Genomic DNA, 24,436 nt, shown 5'->3' on the forward strand with positions numbered 1-24,436 from the left:
TGTGGATATGGTATGGTTTCTAGTTTTGGCTGTTATAAGAAATGTGCAGTGACCTTCTCTGTAGTCATATGTTAACTGAAAATACTAATAGGTGCTTCTAAGCCTCCCTCCATAATAGTTATATCATTTACTCTTTGAAGCTGCACTGTTTATAAGGGATCATTCAGTTGAAAATTTAGATGCTTCTTTCCCTAATGAACTTCTTTCTGGTTTCCTTTTTCCTTCTCCTTTTCCTACTACTTATTGTTTTTGCCCTTTGTGTATAGTTTTCAGATAATGACATTGAGAAGTACTTTTAGTGAACTATACTGATAAATATAGATGCTTGAAAAATTGCATCTTTTTTTCTTAAATCCAGGAGAAAGGAATAAATGCGAGTGCTTCCTCGTAAAGAGCAGTTCCATTCCACATTGCCATGGGGATCCTTTCAATTTAGAAAAACGCCTTTAGAGAGAGAACTGAAAACAATTAGCCTAGTGATTTTTTTAACCCCTCGGATATGTCTTCTTTTTATTTTTAGAACTTCTTGAGGAATCAAAACAACAAAACAAATTACAACCTTGTCTGTGAGACCCTTCAGTTTTTGGACTGCATTTGTGGAAGTACAACGGGTGGCCTGGGCCTCTTGGGTCTCTACATCAATGAGAAGAATGTAGTGCTGGTCAACCAGACCCTGGAGAGCTTGACTGAGTATTGCCAGGGCCCGTGCCATGAAAATCAGGTAAGCGTGAAAGCAGTCCTTCACGCAAAGATATTCTGACCAGTCAGCAAAAGGATCAAATTGATGAAGGAGCCATGCTTTGTGTGCATTTAAAAGATCCTTCTTCTTGCTTTGCCAGATAGTTTTACTTTCCTAACAAAACGTACAAAGGCTGAATTATAGACTAGCCATATTTTAATTTAATTTCACTGTAAAAGGAAATTCCCATGAAAACATTTCAGATAAAAACCAGACTTATCCAAAAGAGTAAAATATGTTTCTTTATCATTGATCAGCTTTCATCTTTAGTGACTCCAGGATTTGTGGAATCAAATCCCTATGGCTTTTTTGGCCCCAGTGAAGTAGGTTATATATATATATTTTTTTTTTTTCTCCTTTATATTCACTGTAAGCTTACGAAACAGGTAATAGTGCTCCCATTTTTCTGATGAAAGGGTTGGGACGCAGAAATTAAGTGATATTCTACCATCTCAGAGTAACCAAATCTATAAGTTGTAGAGCCATTTTTAAAACTCAGGACTTGTGGTTGCATCTAAATAGAGTATGTATGTATTTTTTCGGCCACACATATGGCATGTGGAAGTTCTCAGGCTAGAGATCCAACCCAGACCACGGTAGTGACAATGCTGGATCCTTAAGCCACCAGGGAACTAAGCCACCAGGGAACTCCTGGTGTGCTTTTGATGTATAACATTTTCCAGGGCAAAGTTTCGACTCCCTCTTCCAGAGTGATTATCTCTGATTGCACTTCCTTGGTTGTCACAGATACACAGAGGAAGTAGACGATAGGACACCTGGGCTAGTAGTGGAAGGGGGACCACCCTGGAATATATTAATTCTTTGCATCCACTCAGGTATTATGGAGCCACCATCATAAGCATGGATCCACCCTGGAAGGAAGAGTTTTCAAATTACAAACATTTCTGGATGTGAATTTTAAAGAAGCCGTTGAGACAAATATCAGTTCTTAATAAAGAAAAGAAATGTGAAAAAGAAATTTTCTATTGCAAATTGTACAACATATATTTCTAAACATATATGCACACATACATGTGCATATCTAAGTATGCAGAACAAAAACATAACAATTAATGACGTAAATAATTTGTTAGGGGGATACTTTTTCCTCCTCTGTAATATGCATGTGACATAGTAAAAGAGTTTGTGCAATTTCCCCTATATTACATTTCACTCTCCTAGGGCAATGATATGGGAAAACCAAACTGTTGATTTAAAGTTAAGACATGTATGCAAATTCAAAGATTGGGTTTTGGTTTTGGTTAGAAATGTATACCTATTACAGAAAATATGTATTCTCCACTTTGGGTCTTTTAAGAGAATGGAACTAAGTTTTGGAAATAACTTACTAAATCAGGTAAGCTCTACAAGTAGAAACTAATAATAAAAGAATATGAATCCTACATACTCTAAAAATACACTTCTATGAACGCCATGCTCTGGAAATGTGTGGAAGGCAAGAAGCCTGCTAGCCAGTTCTAGGAATGATCTGCAAATTGATTCCCTCTATGTTTTGCCAACATTTTAATGATCAGAAGGACCTTAGGAAATGTAGAAGATGGATGGAAAACACCTTTCTTGGTGTCAGAGGAGTAAAAATTTCCTTGTATGAAGGGAAAAATGAAGCCCGTTCTGAAAAATAACCATCATTTCAGAGCTACCTTGATTTTACCCTTTCTCATTTATCGTATCTCGGTTTCAGTTTTTCACATCCCTTGACACTGGGTGTCCCATGGTAAGATGTAATTCCACAAATTCCAACCCTCAAGTTCCTGACCCTCAATGTCTATAAAATGAATTAGGTTCAGGGTCCTAGTACAGTAGACCCTAATTTTCAAAACACTGACGTTTATCTCTCAGGATATTTTATAAACTTTTTCAAGTCAGATCCCTCACTTAAGTTTCAGGAATCTGCTGACCTTTTCCCCTCAGCCACCATAATTGGCAGGATGTCTCTAAAACATCAGAAGATGCCTATATTCCCGGTCTACTGCCCCCCAGAACTGTCAACAGCATCACTTCCTACTCATTTAGCATTAAGTAGTGGATAAATGAAGGTACAGCATCAGTACCAATGAAGTTTACTTACAAACCTTGGGCATAGGTGTACATTTCTTTCATAAATAAGAATATGCTCTTAGTCAGTATAGAACAGATCTTAAAATTCTGAATTGAAGGAAGTCCTCTAATGAAGGGTATCTTTTAATGTATTGGCTGAAAGAGTATTTCACTTAACCATTGCGTTTTAAAAAATCTATGAAAATGATTCCCTTTTTTTTTTTTTTTTTAAAGCGGTGCACCTGCGGCATGTGGAAGTTCCCAGGCTAGAGGTCGAATCGGAGCTACAGCCATCGGCCTATGCCACAGCCACAGCAACGCCAGATCCGAGATGCTCACGGCAACTCGAGGTCGTTACCCCACTGAGGGAGGGAGGCCAGGGATGGAACTAGTCAGATTCATTCTGCTAAATGAATACTAGTCAGATTCATTTCTGCTGAGCCATGACGGGAACTCCTGAAAATGGTTCATTTTAAAAGATACATGTTTCCTACAACGTCTCTCTCTGTGTTCTTCATGCAAAGCCATTTAATTAATACTAATCAACTAGTAGACTCTATGCAGAAGAGTAAGTTAAAAGTTAAACATTTGGAGTTCCTGTCATGGCTCATTGTTTAACGAATCTAAGAAACATGAGGTTGCAGGTTTGGTCCCTGGCCTCGCTCAGTGGGTTAAGGATCCGGCGTTGCTGTGGCTGTTGTATAGGCTCGGGTCTGGCATTGCTGTGGCTGTGGCGTAGGCCAGCGGCAACAGCTGCAATTAGACTCCTAGCCTGGGAACCTCTTTATGTCGTGGGTGCGGCCCTAGAAAAGACAAAAAGACAAAAAAAAAAGGAAGTTAAACCTTTCACTTATCTTTGACTTCATCTAAAATTGTTTCATTTGTACGCTTTTTTTTTTTTTTTTTTTTTTTTTAAGGCTACACCTGTGGCATATGGAAGTTCCCAGGCCAGGGGTGGAATGAGAGCTGCAGCTGCCTGCCTAAACCAGAGCCACAGTCAACACCAGATCCAAGCCACATCTGCAACCTACACTGCAGCTTGTGGCAATGTGGGATACTTAACTCACTGAGTGAGGCCAGGGATTGAACCCACATCCTCATGGACACTATGTCAGGTTCTTAAACCATTGAGCCACAACAGGAACTCTTAAATTTTGATTGATATTTTAAAGGCCAAAAAGCTCAGGTGATTCTCCTGTTTTATGTCATGGTTTCTAGTGCTTGTATGTTGTAAATAGAATATGATTTTATAAACATTTTGTTTTCTAGACATGTATTGCTACTCATGAATCTAATGGGATTGATATCATCATCGCTTTGATTCTAAATGACATAAATCCTCTTGGTAAATATCGAATGGACCTGGTACTCCAACTAAAGGTAGAGTAAACCCACAGTTCATGGGGAGTTGGGGGTTGACATTCTCTATACAAAACTCCTTTTCAGAGTTGACTCTAAATCTTCAAGTAGATCTTGTAAAAAGCAAGGTATTATTATATTTTCAACTAATGAATTGACAGAAAGGGATAGTAAAAGCAAAGTGAGCACTGAAATCCTGATAAAATATCAAATAAGATCTGAGGTCATGTTAGTTGGAGAGCACTTTCTTGGAATTTTTTTTTAATCAGCTGCTTTGTTTCACTGCTTTTCTTCTGCTTTTATTATATATTTTTCAGTATATAGAGGAACACAAGGTGCTGAGCATTCACTATACCATATATTTTTAATTCATCTTGACCACAGAATTCTGTCAACAGGTCATAATTGGTTAGACCATGTCACAGGAGGGCTGAATTGTAGTTTTATGTCTCTCTTCTTTCTCAAAGTTGTTTTCTTTTATATTAGAATTATATCTTCCCCCCAAATACTCTGAGCCATTTTCACACCCACTTGGAGAAGTTGCTTTAACTTAAACCATGTGTCTTCTTCCCAGAGGTTCCATTTCTCAGAGGTCAGGAACACAATGGCATTTGGGAAAAAAAAAAGAAATGTCTTCAATTTTTTTTTGTCCAAATAGAAATAGAGAATTGAATATACATGAGAAACTGTATACATCCCAAATATAGAGCTATAATACTCAATTGAGATGAATTGTTAAAGAACACATATGTTTAGTGTTAAACAGGTTTTAAATCAATTGGTTAAATAATTTTTTTTCTATAAAGACAGGTCTATCCAATATCATAGAGAGTATAAAGTTTAACTGTGTGAGTAACTTTATGGCCAAGAAGAATAGAAATGATATTTTTGGAATTCTGTTTGTGAATATAGATTTAGCTATATAATGGAATATATATCTAAATATATTTTATATGTACCTCTAAGTCTATATTCTGCTCATGCGGAGATTGTGCTAATAGCTCTTAATAAGAAAAAAAAGAGGTAGGTTTGTATGTTTTCACTATGTTCATTTGCAATGTGTATCAACTTTGGGTCCTCCTATTCATAGATTAGAAAGGTGATCTTTATGTAGACTGAACTTGTATCCTTTTCCCCATTAGTTTCGTGTTTCAGTTAGAAAAGTCAGCCTAGGTCTATATGATAGACAGCTTAATGTGAGTTACCAGAAAAAAAATGTATTTTGTCTTAAATTCATCTTTAACCATAATTCATAAAGAAACAGCATATAGAAGTTTTGACTTTTGGCGTTTTAAATTCTTTATTAGTCTGAAGACAATACCTTTAAATCTCATTTTATTTATTTTTTATTTTTTAATTTTAATTTTTTTTTCTCCTGTCTTTTCTAAGGCCACACCCACGGCATATGGAGGTTCCCAGGCTAGGGGTCTAATCAGAGCTGTAGCCGCCGGCCTACACCACAGCCACAGCAATGCAGGATCCGAGCCGCGTCTACAACCTACACCACAGTTCATGGCAACGATGGATCCTTAACCCACTGAGTGAGGCCAGGGATCGAACCCACAACCTCATGGTTCCTAGCTGGGTGCGTTAACCACTGAGCCACAGGGAACTCCTTCATTTTAAATTGATATAACTTAATGAAGGAAAATACTGAAAGTCATCAATTAAAAAAAAAAAAAACAACAGTATATACATACAGATTATTTACAAATCCAGACACATGTGAAAACCAAAAAACCCCTAAACAATGGGATATGACTTAACAGTACAAAGATATTCTTGGCTATTCAAATGAAAATCTTTTTTGAAACAGTGTCATTTAAAATTTCATTTATGGGAGTTCCCTTCATGGCTCAGTGGTTAACAAACCCGACTAGGATCCATGAGGATGCAAGTTTGATCCCTGGCCTCGCTCAGTGGAGTAAGGATCCATTGTTGCTGTGAGCTGTGGTGTATGTAGGTCACATACGCAACTCAGATCCCACATCCCTGCGTAGGCTGGCAGCTGTAGCTCCTATTCAACCCCTAGCCTGGGAACTTCCATATGCCATGGGTGTGGCCCCCAAAAGCAAAAAATAAATAGATAAATTTATAAATAAATAAATAAATAAATTTATGTTACAAAGCACAACTTATATATACCTTTTCAAAATTTGACAGTTGTATAAATAAAAATATGTATAAAATACAAAGCGAATGGATTTGACTTGAAATATTTGTATCTTTCTACTTAAAGAAAGAAATGTGTTTACCTTTCTAAACAAGGCTTTGTACATAATGGCCAATGTGAGAACACTGTTTGCAGGACAGCATGATGTAGTATATTGGCAAATTTTAAAAGCCATGGGTAGCATGCTTTATTTATAAATTCTCTGGAACATTATAAAAATACCATATTAAAAATGTTAAGGTTTTGTTTTATATCATTCATGCTTAAATGTATTTATTTAATCAGTTATAATTTTAAGTATATTTAACTTTACCTATTTACTATACAATTTTATGAAATTTTTCATATATAGGCCTTATCCCTTTTAATTCCTATTTCATAACTGATCTTTAATTCGTGTTTCATAACTGATTCAAAGTACTGCATTTGTAAAGAGGTAGATTTTTTGTTATTGTTGTTGAGTTTGTTTTGTTTTGCTTTTCTTCTAAGGACTCTGGCTTGTTTTGGAAGACAATGCTCTGTTAACACGCATGCATTTGAATTCTTAGTATATGTAGGCTCTTGTGCTTTCAAAATGATTCAGATTTCAGTAGGTCATGTCCAAGAATTCTAGCCCTCCAACAAAGTATGAAAAAGATTGGTTAGAACAGGGAGTTCCCACTGTGGCTCAGCAGGTTATGAACCTGACTAGTATCCATGAGGACATGGGTTCAATCGTTGGCCTTGCTCAGTGGGTTAAGGATCTGGTGTTGCCATGAGTTGTGGTGCAGGTCGCAGACGTGGCTCAGATCCCTTGTTGCTGTGGCTGTGGCATAGGCCAGAAGCTGCAGCTCCAATTTGACCCTTGGCCTGGGATCTTCCATATGTTTCAGGTACAGCCCTAAAAAAAAAAAAAAAAAAAAAAAGAATGCTTAGAACAAAATACCATATTGCCACTAAATTCTGAAACTGGATGTATTTTTAAGCTATTATGTATTGAGCCTGCTGAGTGAGGTTCATTAGAGGGTCCTGTTAGTGTTGCCAGGGTTTTAGCGCTCAATTCTATGGGGTCAATTCAGATTGCTCTAAGGAGCTTTTAAGCTCTCTATGAATTCTGGAGCCTTACATTTTTAAGTAGATAGTTTATACAGGATGCTAGATTTTTAAAAAATCTAGGCTTAGTACAAATCTGTAAAAATTGAAAATGGAACAAAAAATAGAATGCAATCTTCCCCACAAATCCTAAAATTTATTCAGAATGGGTCAGTAGCACTGGTATCATCATCACTTCTTCATCATCGCCATTGTCATAGTTTCTAATATTAGTCATTTAAAGAGAGTCAATAGGCTATACCTCTGAATGAAAAAAAATAGGTGCATAGAATTTGGTATTTTAAATATTCAGTAAAATTTATTTGTACAAGTTCAACAAAATTTGTATTGTAAATACCTCCATTACTAAACAACTGGTTCAATTTAAGTTTTCAGTCTATAAGATGTTAATTTTGAGTCACTAAGAAACATCTTAAAGCCATATGACTCTACTTCTTTTGTGTTCCTATCAAAGTTGAGTGTGGAAGTTGAGTTTTTATCTAAGTGAATATTATAAAAATACTCCCAGGTAGTTTTTATTGTCTTAAAATTTGCCGTAATTCTAGGGCAGCGCTATTGAAAACTCAATTTAAAGAAATATCATTCCAAATATTGAGGATATCGTGCTTTGTGTTGCGAGACTTTCTGTATTTATGTGGTACACATTTGGAATAACAAATTGCCTGTATCGGATATATATTTTTATGTATTTAGATGAACATATTTGAGACAATATATTTATAAACCAAGTTAGAAAGCACCAAAGACAGCATAAACTGTTTTTATTCTCTATTAAGCAAAAATAGAAATGTTATTCTTCTACAAGCCAGATGGTAAAAATGTTGCCTATATACCACCATATAGGGAACTATTATCAATAAATTTATGTTTTGTTTCTAATTTATGAATTTAGAATTTTATAGGTTCTCACTAATTATTGCTCATATTTAAAATTTTGAATTACTAATATGTGTTAATGTATTATATTAAGCACACTTGTGCTCAATTCTTTATAAATTATTTGCCATTTTTGTGAAATATGTCATTGATACTGGTTCACCTCACTACCTTGTTAAAATGTCATCCCAGAAATGCCAGTTTAGGAAACAGTGAAGAAAGATATGATTATATTTTAACACATTATATATACAGTCAAAGTTTTATTTAAAAGACCTTTGCACTAATATTTAAAATATCCTTTGTAATGTATCTCTCATGATTCATTAGTTTTATTTTGTGTTGACAATAAAGTAAAATGCTCTATTTTAAAAAGTTAATAGGTCATTGGCAGAAAATTGTAAATCAACTACGATAAAAAAATAAAATGTTAATAGGCCAAACAAAATTAGCAGTTTAAAATTCTGCTTGATTGAAAAAAATAGTCCTAATAATCTCAATTACAAAGAAATTCAAGGGGAAGGGAGCGGGAGGGGGATGGACTGGGAGCTTGGGGTTAATAGATGCAAACTATTGCCTTTGGAATGGATTAGCAGTGAAATCCTGCTGTGTAGCACTGGGAAATATGTCTATAGCCACTTATGATGGAACATAATAGTGTGAGAAAAAGAAATGTATACATGTATGTGTAACTGGGTTACCATGCTGTACAGCAGAAAAAATAAAAAAAGGAAAAAATAAATAAAAAGAAAATTTTAAAAAATGCCAAAAAAAAAACCCTAAATGCAAGGGGTCATTAATCCATGAAACAAACTTTTCATGTGCATCAACTCCATCTGTATCTCTAGAACAATGCCTCCAAGCTTTTGCTGGCCATCATGGAAAGCAGACATGACAGCGAGAATGCAGAGAGAATTCTTTTTAACATGAGACCCAGAGAACTGGTAAGAAAACTTTTGAAAGTTTTTAATACTGTGTGACCTACGAGGGGCAGTTTACAGTATGCATGTTGGGGAAAAGTCTAGTGGCTTTCACTACTCTGCCAAGGTGGCATGGCACATCAATACTCCCACAATTACGAATACCTCAGAAGGCCTGTGATAGAAAAGGCCTGTGTGATTTGGATCCTTCATTGGTTTTATCCACTTTAAAGACGTTTCTTAACCAGATTGTCACATGTGAGTAAACTATCTGCAAGTTATTTTTGCCAGAAAAAAGTCTGCTTTAGTTTGTGTGTTGGAATATATCTGAGGAAGGTTATATAAAATATTTGTACTCCTCAAAAATTGTGTGTATACCTCTTTCTGAAAATAAAAACAAAATAAATATCTTTTAATTGTTCTTATTAGAAATGTTGCACAGTGCTCAGTCTAGAGGAAATTGGGTGGAGACCTGGTGGGAATCCTACAGAGATCATTAGTGTATCTTCCTACTGTAGAAGTTTTATTTTCCTCTTCTATTGTGGCGTGGAAATCATGAAGAAATAGCAGCATGCTTTAAAAGCATCAAATTTAAGGAGTTCCCTAATGGCCTAGCGGTTAGGGATCTGGTGTCATCTCTGTTGTGGCTCGGATCACTGCTTTGGCGTGGGTTGGATCCCTGGCCCGGGAAATTCCACAGGCTGTGGGTGCGTGGCAAAAAAATCCCCCACGTTGAGTTTCGAAAGCATTGAAAACACACTCAAACCATATAGGCCAGTGACTTCTGAGTGCTAATATTGGTTCTGTGGGGAAATCTATGAAGACATTTGTGATCCTCTTTTATAGTAAGAAATGGAGCCGAAGAAGGTAGATCAAGAAAAAGATAAGATGCAGTTTGATTTAACGTATATTTAATGAAAGCATAGTATCTGCAAAGCAATGGGCCAGGAGGAACAAGACTCTTTATCCTCATGGTTAAGTGGGTTGATGAGTTAGATCTTCAACAACTTCTCTGCACAATAGTCCTTTGAAAACACCATTTCCTTTGCCTGCAACACTTTTGCTCCATCATCCACGTCTTCCTTGTGGCCCACCCTCAACCTCTTGCCTGAGTCAGTGCCCCTTACCCTGTGTTTACTGAGAGCCTCACACTTAGCCTTGCTGCAGGTAGAACAGTGTGTTGGCCTCTTGATTTGCCAACTCTCCCATTGGATGGTAAGTTCCTTGAGGGCAGATACTCTTCCGTATCCACTGTTGGGTTCTCAGGGCAGAGGATGGTGTCTGGCACCATGTGTTCTTGTTACCTAGTGGGCCCTTAATAAATAATGGATGCTGGAATTCCCATTGTGGCTCAGTGGGTTATAAACCCAACTAGTATCCATGAGGATGCTGGTTCGATCCCTGGCCTCACTCAGTGGGTTAAGGATCCTGTATTGCCGTGAGCTATGGTGTAGGTTGCAGACGCAGCTCAGATCCTGCATTGCTGTGGCTGTGGTGTAAGCCAGCAGCTGAAGCTCTAATTTAACCTCTAGCCTGGGAACTTCCATATGCTGCAGGTGCAGCCCTTAAAAGGAAAAAAAATAGCAGATGCTTATCAGGTTTCCAGAGTCTCCTGCTTCATGGGAACTTTGACATGGTCAACATTAAAAAATGCAAAGCCAAATTTTCTGAGAAAAATAGGGAATATTGTAGGAAAATATTTCCACATTTGTTGAAATGAACATGATTTCCAAGGCCATTTTCATTTGGAATTCTTTTATACTTTTCCAGTCTGAGGAAACTGTCCAGTTTTTAAGGATACCTCATAAACAATGTAAATGTGTGCTGTTTGTGGCATTTCAAGCCTTGTCATGCCCATTTTTTTGTTTGTTTGTTTTTGTTTTTGTTTGATAGGTGGACGTGATGAAGAATGCCTATAACCAAGGATTGGAATGTGATCATGGGGATGATGAGGGTGGAGATGATGGTGTTTCTCCAAAAGATGTTGGACACAATATCTATATTCTGGCCCATCAGGTATCACATCTTCTATCTTTGTATTGTCTTGTTAATCTTATCAGTCATGGCTTGCTGTCATATTTTCAAGTTCTGGTCCCTCCATTTATTCAGCACTTGCCTCCCTTCCTCTGGGTCAAGGAGGAGAAAAAGCTCCCAGAAAGCCTGATTGTGCCCCCCAGGGCTGTGCTAGGGGCTGGTCCACAAACAAACCATACCTGGTACCAAAATCCTGGGCCAGCAGGGAGGAGACAATCCCATGTCCGAGTCTGAGGAGTAGATAAACCATGGCAGTAAATGGAAGTCTTGAAAGAGAGAGGAAAAGAAGCTACTGAGAAGATGGAGAGTGTGAGGTAAGCGGTTGCATTCTGATTGAAACAGGCTTTAGGCTGCTTTGAATTGTAAGTTGGCTTGTTTCCTGCAGAAGTCATAAAGTGGTAGCCTTTAATTGGATTTTATTGACATCTAACAAATATGAGGCTAAATTTCACATTCTTTTGGGGTAACCATTTCTAGCTTACAGTAATTTATGAAAACAGATACTTCATAAGTGTTATTCAATTCCATTAATATAAGGTCAACCTTAAATTTGCATCTTCTAATGCAGAGTTGTTTAGAAGTGAAAAAACGGAAATGTACACAGGCCCATTTGTTTTTGTCTGTATAGCCGTCACTTTTTTACATAATAAAGCCTAAATTTCTAGACTCTCCCAATCTCTCTTTCTAGTCATTTTCTCCCATTGTCAATTTCTCCCTTTTCCTGCTTCTCTATTCATCTTATCAGATAACTGAGCAAACATTGGTAGATATAAGACTATGATTTTATTTTTAAATTAAAAAAAATTCCCATATGTGTATGACTAGATCACTTAGCTGTATAGCAGAACTTGACAGAACATTGTAACTCAACTATAATAAAACATTAAAATTTTTTCCAGTTTTTGCTGAATAGCATTGAGAACTTTGTCTAGATACTCATGTTGCAACAGAAGAAAGGCTGGGGGAAAAATGTAATTGTAATGTATACATGTAAGGATAACCTGACCCCCTTGCTGTACAGTGGGAAAATAAAAAAAATAAAAATAAACTTAGTCACAGAATCAAAAAAAAATTTTTTTTCCAGTTTTATTGAGATATAATAGACATACAGCACTGTGTGAGTTTAAAGTGTCAAAAGTTTCCTCTTTTTTTATTTTATTGGGGTATAGTTGATTTACAGTGCTATATTGGGTTCAGGTTTACAGCAAAGTGAATCAGTTATAATATACATATGCCCATTCTTTTTTCCCATATAAGCTATTACAGAACACTGAATAGACCTCCCTATGCTATAGAGTATGTCCTTGTTAGTTGCCTGTTTTATACATAGTAGTGTGTGTGAATCTCATCCTCCCAATTTATTTCTCCCCATCACAGTTTCCCCTTTAGCAACCCTAAGATTGGTTTTGAAATCTGTGAGTTCGTTTCTGTTATATAAAGAAGTTCTTTTGTATCATTTTATGAGAGTCCACACATAAGTGATATCATATGATATTTGTCTTTTTCTTTCTGGCTTATCTCACTTAATATGATAATCCCTAGGGCTATCCATGTTGTGCAAGCGACATTATTTTGTTCTTTTTAAGGTTAATATTCCATTGTGTATATATATGACATCTTCTTTATCCATTCTTCTGTCAATGGACATTAGGTTGCTTGCAAGTCTTGGCTATTGAAATAGTGCTTCAATAAACATTTAGGTGCACGTATATTTTCAAATTATGATTTTCTCTGGATATATGCCCAGGAATGGGATGCTGGGTCATATGGTAGTTCTATATTTAGTTTTTTATGGAACCTCCATACTGTTCTCCCTAGTGGTTATACCAATTTAAATTCCCACCAATAGTGTAGAAGGGTTCCCTTTTCTCTATACCCTCTCCAGCAATTATTGTTTGTAGACTTTTTGATGATGGCCATTCTGACTGTTATGAGATGATACCTCATTAGTTTTGATTTGCATTTCTCTAATAATTAGTGATGTTGAGCATCTTTTCATGTGCTTTTTTTTTTTTTGCCATCTGTCTGCCTCCTTTAGAGAAACATCTATTTAGATCTTGTGCCCATTTTTTGATTAAGTTGGGTTTTTTATAAAGCTGTGTGAGATGTTTGTATATTTTAGATATTAATTCCTTGTCAGTTGCTTCATTTGCAAAGATTTTCTTCTATTCTGTGGACTGTCTTCATTTTTTAATGATTTCCTTTGCTGTGCAGAAACTTTTAAGTTTAATTAGGTCCAATTTTTTAATTTTTTGTTATTGTTTTCATTACTCTAGGAGGTGGATCCAAAAAGACATTGCTGAGGTTTATGTCAGAGAGTGTTCCACCTATGTTTTCCTCTAGGAATTTTATAGTATTTGACCTTACGTATAAGTTTATTCCATTTTGAGCTTATTTTTGTGTACAGTGTTAGAGAATGTTCTAATTTCATTTTTTTTGCATGTAGCTGTCCAGTTTTCCCAGTACCACTTATTGAAGAGACTGTCTTTTTTCCATTGTATATTCTTGCCTCCTTTTTCATAGATTAGTTGACCAACGGTGCCTGGTTTAGATTGTTGTTGTCCTTCTCTATCCTTTGTGTAACTGCCTAATACATGTAACCTTGAGTGTACTTTTTACAGAAAATTCAGGGAGAGAGGAAAATTCTAAAAGATATTAATACAAGAAGCAGCTATTGTTTTATAATAGAGTTGCATTATTGAGAAGATTTTTAAGATCTCTCCCAGTATAGCAAAATGCAGAACAGGAAACATACAGAACAGGAAAAAGGTAAAGGCAAGTAGGTTATAGCTAGGAAGACAAGAGAGAATTTTAGGTCTTGAGGAACCCAAAGCTAAGATAAAGGACACATGGAAGGCAGTAGAACACAGAGATTTAGGATGTAGAAAAGGTACAGTTTTAGAGAGAAGGAGCTCGGTGACTGGAGTTGAATTATGCTAGAAAAGGACTGACTAGAGAATGAATGAGTAGAAAGAAAAAAAATCACAAACTGAGAATTAAAATCATATTGGCTCCCAGAACAAATATAGAAATTCAGTGACACAGCATGTGTACATGATCAAGGGGCTGCTTCAGAAACCATAGCATTGTGGAAGGAAACCAGCAGAAAAAGAGAAGGTCAGGGTGAGCAGTAATACATTTTAGAAGAAGGAAGTTGGAGAATATAGCCACTCCTGTTCTTTCAACTGAAAGCTAGTCTTGCTCTGTCTGGAAGAGTAAGCAGCTCCAGGAGTAAGACCTGCTTATGTGGCTTTTAAGTGGAACAAGAATAACCAGATCAGCCATGTCAGCCTCAGAACAAATAGAGTAGTAGATGGTTGAGCCAGATCACCCTGTATCCATGAAGACGACATTTTCTTTTTCTTTTCTTTTCTTTTTTTTTTTTTTTTTTTAGCTATGCCTGTGACATGCAGAGTTCCTGGGTAAAGGACTGAACCCATGCCACAGCAGTGACCCAAGCCACAGCAGTGACAATACCGGATCCTTAACCCACTGTACCACCAGGGAACTCCAAGAAGACATTTAAAAATGCAGTCTTATGTTACCAGTTATAATATGAGTAACGATAAAAATGTCAAAGTCAAGGATTCCCCATGTGGTTCAGCGGGTTAAGAACCCAACGTTGTCTCTCTGAGGATGTGGGTTCGATCCCTGGCCTCACTCAGTGGGTTAAGGATCCAGTGTTGTCACAAGCTGAGGCATAGGTTACAGATGCTGCTCGGATCTGGTATTGCCATGGCGGTGGCGTAGGACAGCATCTGCAGCTATGATTTGACCTCTGGCCCAGGAACTTCCAAATGTCTCAGGTATGTTAAAGGAAAAAAAATGTCAAAGTCAAGAAAATATGTTGGTTAAGTCAGTTCAGTTTTAAGCAGATTAAGTGTGAGAATAAATACAAATTTTCTAAAAAAGCTAACATGAATGTTGAGAAGAATGGAGAATAAGGATAAAGAATGCAAGAGCTAGCCCTAGATTGAAAATTAAGAATTTAAACTATGAAAGAAATTAAAAATGAAGACATAAGGTCAGTGATCCTCATGGATCTGAGTTTCTGAGAGTGCTTCGAGAGAACAGATTAGATTGAAGATGATGGTAGAATTGCCCAAGGAGTGGGAATTCAGAAGTTAAAAAGGTAACACGGGGTTAAAAACAACGTATGGAAAAGAAGAGATAAAACAATAGATGTGAATATGGCTTGAATGGATATATAGAGGTTTCTGAATTTCCCAGAACCAAAATGTTGGGAAAGCAATAGTCTGCAGAGCTGGGATGGTACAATACAGAGGAACTTAAAGCCAGACTTCAGGGAGAGGGAGAATGTCAATCTGAGTGAGGGGAGGAAGAGTCTGAATTGCTGAACACTTCATGCCTTGTGCTGAAGTTGTAAGAGTGTAACTATGAAATGAGAGGCAGTAAGAGTCCCTTGGAAGAACTCAAAGAGGGGATGGGAATGGTGAAATATATGAAATAGTGTTTGTAACCAGCAGTGGAGTTAAGCAACTGTCTGCTCATTTCCTTGCGTGACACCAGAAGTTGTTCCCTTGCCGCTTTATAAATGTCTTTTCTGTGGGGCAGCTCCTCCCCATCAATTTTCATGAAAAATTCAGTTTTCACTCAGAAGCACGCCCACTGTGCCCTTTGATCTTTCCACAAGTGACTCCTTTGACTTTTTCTAGTCCTGGATACGGTATTTGTTTCTTAGGAGGCCGACAGTGGTTGCTGAGTTCCCTATGAACCAGTTGTCCAGACAGCTCCCACACTGAGGCACAGATGCCAGAGACTGGTTGTAAGCGCTGCTTCCCAAGTAGTTGTGTAGCTATGTGCCGAGGGCTGGCTTGCACCCAGATTTTGCTGTTTTTGTTGTTGATGTGGAATCATTTGGCTCCCGCATGATGATGACCACGCAGACTGGTTTCTGCCTTTGCACAGTTCAGTAATTCCAAAACTGAGCTTCAGCTTCCTCCTTGTTTTACTATTATCATCTTTTGTACAGACAGTTTATTTTGGTGCCCTCAGACTTTCAATTTTTGTTGTTATTCTTTTCATGGTAGGGTGGTAGTTCTGCTTTTTCTACCATGACATCTTTTTTGGCCTTTCCTGTGGTTGATGTTACAAGAAACAAATAATGCTTCTTGTAAGTGTCTTGTCTGATCTACATAGACCTATAAATGCATCAAAAAGGGAATTTCTTAAGTTCAAATAGCATAGAGTCATGCAGAGCATTTTCTTACAGTGCAGCTATGTGTCGTTTTAGACTTTCTGTCTCACATACTCTTCTCATTCATCTCTACCTCCTCTCCCTGCTCCAGTTTTGCCCTTTTATATTCTGCTTTCTTCACTTTCCTTCTCCTCTTTATTCCTGTCTTTCTGCAGACAGTCTAGAACATTGTTCAGTACTTTGGATCAATTTAACTTATGTGAAACTCGATTGTTTCTTTGATTCCATGTAGCATTTTCTATTTTTCTGAGACTCTTCATTTCATTCCATTTCATTTTCTTCCCAGTTTCATTGAGATTTGATCAACACATAATATTGTATAAGGTGTACAACATGTCTATTTGATACATTTATATGTTACAAAATGATTGGCAGCATAGTCTTAGCTAGCTCTCCAATCCAGTCACATAATTGCCATTTTCCTTTTGCAGTGAGAACATTTAAAATCTACTCTCTTAGTAACATCCAAGCTTATGGTACAATTTCATTAGTTAACGTCACTGAGCTGTACATTAGATCCTCATAATTTGTTAATCTTATAACTGGAAGTTTATACCCGTTGACCTCATATCTCCCTCTTTCCGCCACCTCCCAAGCCCTGGTAACCACCATTCTACTCTCTGGTTCTCTGAGTTCATCATTTTTAGATTCCCCATAGAAGTGGTACATATGGCATTGTCTTTTTCTCTCTGAGTTATTTCATTTAGGTTCATCCTGAACCCGCAATATTCATCCATGTTGTTGCAAACAAAAGGATCTCCTTCTTTCTCATGTCTGATTAAGATTCCATAGTATATCTATACCACATCTCCTTTATCCATGGACAAACATTTACATTGTTTCTGTATCTTGGCTATTGTGGATAATACTGCAATGAACATGTGAGGCCCTTTTATTTCAATACCTACTAGGATTAAGAAGTATGTAGAGAAATGTTATGTGCTTTGCAGGATGCGGAGACGTATTAAGATAGCAAGCCCGTGGAAAGCAAAAATAACTCCTGACTCTTAAACCAAGAAAGAATGGATCACTTTAATTGGATATAGGAAATTATTTTTTAAATATAGGCTTTAAAATGTTTCATCACACTTCCCCATGTCATTACATAGCCTTTGGAAATGCAGTTTTAATGGCTGCATAATCGTTCATCATTTGAATATACCATAATTTATTTAATCACTCCTTATTGTTAGACATTTAGGTTTCTAATGTTTTTGATATTATAAATTATGCTATGATTAACCTCTTCAACATTAATCTTTCTCTGCTACACTGACTATTTCCCTAGGATAAATTCCAGGAAGTTTAATTACTAGGTCACAGGGTAGTAACTATTTTATGGTCCTTGATGCATATTATAAAATTGTTTTTTCACAATGTGATAGTCGTCATCCTACTGAATCCTAAAACTATAACCATTTAAAAAAAGCTTTGCCAAGTTAAGTATGTCAGGAACATAGTGACCACATAGTGACCAAATGTTTGCTGAATGAATTAAGGAATTATAGATGAAAAGGATCTCATTCTAATCCACATATTTTGGATTACTAATAAAATGGACTCTTTTAATATGCTATTTGGTCATTTCTATTTATTCTCCAAATTACTTGAAAACGTGTTTATCCATTATTCAGATGGGGTTCATGTTTTTCTTAGTGAATTTTAAATAAGGTTAATAAGTCTTTGTTATAGTAGTTAGATCTACTTCATCCTGATTCATTTGCTCTTTAATTTTTTCTTTTTTCTTTTTTAAAGTTTTATTGAAGTATAGTTGATTTACCATGTTGTGATAATTTCTGCTGTACAACAGTGATTCAGTAACACATCCATTATTTTTCAGATGATTTTCACATATAGATTATCACAGAATATTGGGTAGAGTTCCCTGTGCTCCACAGCAGATCCCCATTGGCCAGTCATTCCATATACCTCAGTGTGCATGTGCCAATCCCAACCCCCCAGTCCATCCCTCCTACCTGTCCCTTTTGGGAACCATAAGTTTGTCTTCAAAGTCTGTGAATCTGTTTCTGTTCTGCAAACAAGTTCATTCGTATCGTTTTTTTTAGATTCCACATATAAGAAGGTTTTAATGATAGTTTTTCTTGAGATTTGTTAAACACTCACCTAGATTTTCTTCTAGTGAGGTTAATGAATTCAGTTTGTGTACTTAATTATTTGATTTTTCTGTGTCACAGTGCTGGAATAATAAAAAGGGAAGTTCTTATGCCAATTTATCTCTAAAGACATGGTCCAAGGTTTAGTAATAACAGCAGTCCATGAGGGCAGGGTTTGTAGGAGTTACACGAGTGTGATTGTATAGCATGAGAGACTTTTGGTAAAAAGAGATCTACATTTTCTCATTCTTTTTTTATCCAGTTACATGGAGTTTTTGAGTTCTGGGCTGGATACTAGAAATAAAGCCGAAGAAGACCAACAGGAGATCAACTCTCAGGAAAGTTGCATTCTGACTGGGAGCAGTGACAAGCCAGAGATAGCAGATAGTGAATGATACAGTCTGGGGAGTTAGTGAGAATAGGATTTGATGAATGACAGTCATGAGGTGCTGTTGTAGATTGGCTTATCAGGAGGGTTTTCTCTGAGGAGGTTAAACTGAAGCCAGGTCTAAGTGAAAAGAAAAAGCCAGCAGGATGTAATGGGGAGGTATGGAGGAGCATCCCAGAGCTGTCTGGAAAGTGGCAATGAACCTGGCAGTTTAGAGGAATAAAAGACCTGTGGAGTTAGACCCTTTTCCAGCTACTACCACTTGAATATTATAATGATCATATACGCTGCACCAGAGGCTCATCTATTATAAGATAGTCATTTAAGAACATATATTGAGCACCTCTTATATCAGGCATTGTTTCAGTTGCTAAGATGGAAAATGAATAAGGATACCATCAAGAAGCTTACAGCTAAGTATGTTGGAGGGGGGAGAGGGAGACAGGTAAATCATTATAATTTAACATACTTTTGTTAAAATGGAGGTTTGTGCAAGACACATTTACCCTAGGAGTCAGGGGAGGATTCATGGAAGAGGTGACACTTCAACTGAACTTTGGAGAATGGAGAGAGGTGAGAACATTTCAGGCAGCGGCAACAACTTCTGCAAAAATGCACCGTGGATATTTTAGAGAAAGGAGTTTATTTGGGGAATATAGTTAGGGATCTGGTGTAGTATCTACTTATGTCTTTATATAAAGCTAATTACCATAATTTGAATGAGTCAACATCTTTAACAACTGTAGTGACCCTGAATATAGGCAATTAACAAATGTTGCGTGAATGAAGGGAGTGAATGAATGGGACATGATATTATAAAACTTAAGGGTTTTATAAATTAAGTATTATAATAAAAAACTGAATAAAAAGATATTTTCTGGGAGTTCCCACTGTGGTTTAAAGAGTTTCCAACCCAGCTAGTACCCATGGGGATGCAGGTTTGATCAATCCCTGGTCTTGCTCAGTGTGTTAAGGATCCTGTGTTGCTGTGGCTGTGGTGTAGGCCAGCAGCTGCAGCTCCCAGTCAGCTCCTAGCCTGGGAACTTCCATATGCTGCAGGTGTGGCCCTAAAAAGAAAAAAAAAAAAGATATTTGCCTGTTATCATCATCATCATCATCAAAATTAATTATATATTCCCCCACTGGAGTATAAATCCTTATTCACAGACAATTACCTTTTCTGTTTCTATGCTAAGTACATTCCTAGCTATATTAGATACTCAAAGAGTTTAGGAGAATAGTTTCTTGAAAAAATACATGCATGCTGGTAATATTTTTATATGATATCAATACCATGAAAGATTGATAGCATCCCAAAAATTGATATTAGCTTTCTGGCTGTCAACAGTCTTATTCCACTGCTCTGGACTTTCTCTTTAATTTCGTAGATTACTCTCTGCCAGTCATGTCAGCAAACCCTATATAGATGGATTCTATGATATCCTCCCTCATGTCAGGAACTTCTGTTGCTTTCATTCATGATACCACGTTTCCTCTAAACCAGTAAAACCTCTCCTCCTGTTCTTAAAATCCATTCGGTATTACCTGAGTTCCCCTAAGATCTAAATGAGACCTACTTACCCAACTTCCAACCAACAATGGTCTTTTCTTTGTTTTTCATTCTTGTGTCTGTTATGTTCACCCCAAACTGCTTACATTCATTTACCCTAGCTTATGCTGTGTATAATTCTAGAATTGTTCTTTATTTCATGTATGTAGGTCTTCTCTACAAAATTAGTGTTTGATTTACAAAATCTGGACACTCATGGGGCCTCATTTGAAAAAAAAAATGAAACTTCCATAAAGAATAATATCACGGGAAAAAAATGCTTAGGTATTTAAATCTTCAAATACACACCTACATGTCTTTCAAGAAACAATGAAGAATCTATGGATTAATGTCATTTATCTGCCACAGGTGGGGAATGCTGAGGGTGTGCAAATGAGAAACAGCCTCTATACTCATGGATTTGACCATGTATTAGCAGGATTCATAAAGACAGTCACAGAGCGGCAGCCCCGTGGAGGATGTGTCGCTGGGGTGTTCTGGGATCTCGGGCTAGGAATGTGCATGGGAAAGTGAGCGTGTGGCTGAGACAGAGATGGAAGGAGAGAGTCAGAGGAACAGAGACATGGTTAATGGGGGCCATAAAAAAATGCAGTCCAGGAAACGCATTGAAATTGGACTTCTAATTGTTAATTTGGTGTGAGGATCATGAAGCCAAATGCATGGAAGCAGTTATTTCTCTGCCTAATGTTTCATGTTTAGTAGATTTATATTTATTTCTAAATGACATAAGTATTAGACCATCAGTCTGAATTCTGGCAATGTGGAAGACCTTTGCTGTGTCTTCGGCACCTCCTTAGATCTGCTCTGATTTCAACTATATTCATTGAACTCCCAATCTATTAGGAGAGTTAGACATACCAGACAGGTTTTGTTTTTTGGGGGGTTTTGTTTGTTTGTTTGTTTTCTATGCAGGGAAATATTGCCTAGCATATTTTAGACATTTGGGTTATTATTATGTCCCCAACCAAAGCCAGTATCTCTTTCTGTCCTTTCAGAGGAGAGAGGATGGTAGGAACTGCTATACTGTTTCAAGGACTAGGAAACTTTCTGTCATGCTGAAAGAATTTTCTAGATATCCTCAAAGTCCTCATTAATCCATTTTTCCCTTAAAATTTTTATCTCATAGCTGCAGTTATTTGAGCTATATTTAAGAGCCCCACATATGCATTACTCTAAGTAGCTAAATTTTAATTTATACCAAAGCCATATGAAATTATATATTGCTCAGACTACTTGAGATGTTTTCCTTAGGAATTTATGCTGCTTCACCTCTTCACCACTTCCATTTTCTTAAGCTAATGTGTAGTAATCAGCATTGCCTCATTTACTTTATTTGTAGAAACAGAAAGACAGTCTTGTAATTGGATACATAACTTCCATCTTTAATATCTTTGAAGGGTTTTTAACTAACTTACAATTACTTTATCTTTATTATGGCTGGTAGTGCAGAGAGTAGAAAACACAGCTGGGTCTGCAGCTCACAGAGGCACTTGTAGCGCAGTAATATGTTGGCTGGAACACTGCACAAGCAGCTTAATTCTTATTCACTGTGCGCCCTCTGTTTTCTCCATTAGCTGATTATGTCACTCAACTTTTCTGACTTCAGCTTTCTCTATAAAAATATGATGAATATCCATGAGCTATGTTTGCTGGGCAAACTTTCAGAGACCTGTTGGACACTAGAAGGTAGCTGGACCATGATGGCTCATTTACTGGATTAGACTTATTTTTTTAACTAAAAAATATTTGGTGGGGAGACTTCACCTGTGGCATATGGAAGTTCCCGAACCAGGGATCAAACCCATGCTGCAGCTGTGACCTGTGCTTCAGCTGCAGAAATGGTGGATCCTTAACCTGCTGTGCCACAAAGGAACTTTCAGATTATGTTTTAAATAATGTAATGAAGTAATAACTAACTCGCTACTGGATATTTATGTATTTATTTATACCTTGCCTACTTATAAAAAGGATTTGAGGTTGAATAAGAAATGCACTTGTATAATTAGACTGTTAGAATATTAGATCAAAAGCCTTGAGAAGCAAAAGGAATCTAAGCATACTAAGGGTCTTGGCCAATATCCTTACTATTTAACAGTGGTAGCTCTGAGTTTCTTGCTAACCAAGAGTGAAAAATAATGGGCAATACAATGAATACCTATACTACTTAACTTATGACCAACTTATTAGGTATTTAATTCCAAAGGGAATTTATACAAGGGCAAGGGATAGCATGGCAAACAACATTTTATAAACTGTTCTGCAGAAAACATCAGGAAAAAAAAATGGACATAGATGGTTTTAGTCTTCAGGGATAAATAGTCTTCTGAGTTACAGTCAATATTTGAATATAAATAAACTTGAAGTGCGTACAATACAATAGTCATTCTGAAAATATATATGCAAGGTCATTTAACAGAGAGACTTTGGTAATGCAGAAACTTTCTAATATGTGAATTTAGCTGAAAAAATATTTTTAAATACCAAGAGATTATTTTATTAAATCACAGAAAATAGACTTATCCTAATTGCCCAGCTATGTGAAAAAACTGCCATTAGTTTTTCTAATAGATATGTAGAAATGTAAGCAACTAAATGAACTTTGCCTGAAAACTTAACATAATTGCAAGTTTTCTTTTCTGAAAGAAATGGGAAAACCAGAATCAGCTATTTTCTTCCTACAAGAAAGATATTTTTCTGTGTTGCTATGACAAGGCAGTTTGATGTAATAAAATACATAATTATTAACTAATGTCACATTGAGCATTAATTATTCTGTGTTTCTTGGCAACTGGAAACAAAAGAAATATCAAGTTATATGATACATGTCTAATCAAGAAAACCATCAAAATTCACCCCCCCAAAAAAAACACAAACCCATACTGATTATTCGTGAAGCAACTCTTCTTTGTACCTAATTCTAATAGGAATTTATTGAAGGAATCCTTGTTGGTAGTCTTAATTATTAGTGGTGTAATAGAGGTAACTTAAAAATTTTTGTCAGGTACTAGATTTAAAAAAAAAACTTACCTGTATCCTGCTGCCATGCATTCTCTATGATAATAAAAAGCAAGCAAATTTTTTTGTCCTTTTTTTGGGTGGGGGCGCACCCCTGCAGCATATGGAGGTCCCCAAGCTAGGGGTCAAATGGGAGCTGTAGCTGCCAGCCTACACCACAGCCACAGCAATGCCAATCCGAGCTGCATCTGTAACCTACACCACAGCTCATGGCAATGCTGGATCCTTAACCCACTGAGCAAGGCCAGGGATCAAACCTAAGTCTTCATGGATGCTAGTCAGATTCTTTCCACTGAACCATGATGGGAACTCCCAAATTTCTGGTAAAAAGTTTAATGTAAAGATTGACAGTTATTCCCACGAATGTTCCAATATATACATCCAGTACCTGGACAGAGCCTGGTGCGTAGGAAGTGCTCCATCAGATTTATTGACGCTCATCAGATCTATTATCATGACTTTCCCCAGCCAAATTCATTCTGAATTTAATGTAAATTTGTGGATCACATGCTGTAACCAGGCTCTATTCTCATCAGGCAGACCCAGATCCCTCCCTCAGTGAGCCTACATTTTGGGGGGATGTCACCCTCCCTGAGATCACACTGTCTGTTCCTTCAGGAGCAGGTAGTCTACAGGCGTTAGTTGTGCCACAGGTGGGGAATGCTGAGGGTGTGCAAATGAGAAACAGCCTCTATACTCATGGATTTGACCATGTATTAACAGGATTCATAAAGACAGTCACAGAGCGGCAGCCCTGTGGAGGATGTGTCGCTGGGGTGTTCTGGGATCTCGGGCTAGGAGTGTGCATGGGAAAGTGAGCGTGTGGCTGAGACAGAGATGGAAGGAGAGAGTCAGAGGAACAGAGACATCACTTTCCCTC

The 24,436-nt window shown here is 37.0% G+C and overlaps 1 protein-coding gene across 1 annotated transcript in view; it reads left to right on the top strand.

The window, feature by feature from the left end:
• The window catches only part of ITPR2 (inositol 1,4,5-trisphosphate receptor type 2), a 520,896-nt gene that overhangs the window by 366,577 nt on the left and 129,883 nt on the right, over positions 1-24,436 (top strand). Inside the window, exons 42-45 of the mRNA XM_047787348.1 lie at positions 521-721; positions 4,067-4,177; positions 9,146-9,241; positions 11,111-11,233. Coding sequence (XP_047643304.1) covers positions 521-721; positions 4,067-4,177; positions 9,146-9,241; positions 11,111-11,233 — 531 coding nt within the window. The remainder of the gene's footprint in view (positions 1-520; positions 722-4,066; positions 4,178-9,145; positions 9,242-11,110; positions 11,234-24,436) is intronic.

Source organism: Phacochoerus africanus, chromosome 7 (genome assembly GCF_016906955.1).
Source record: "Phacochoerus africanus isolate WHEZ1 chromosome 7, ROS_Pafr_v1, whole genome shotgun sequence".
NCBI classification, from domain to species: Eukaryota; Metazoa; Chordata; class Mammalia; order Artiodactyla; family Suidae; genus Phacochoerus; species Phacochoerus africanus.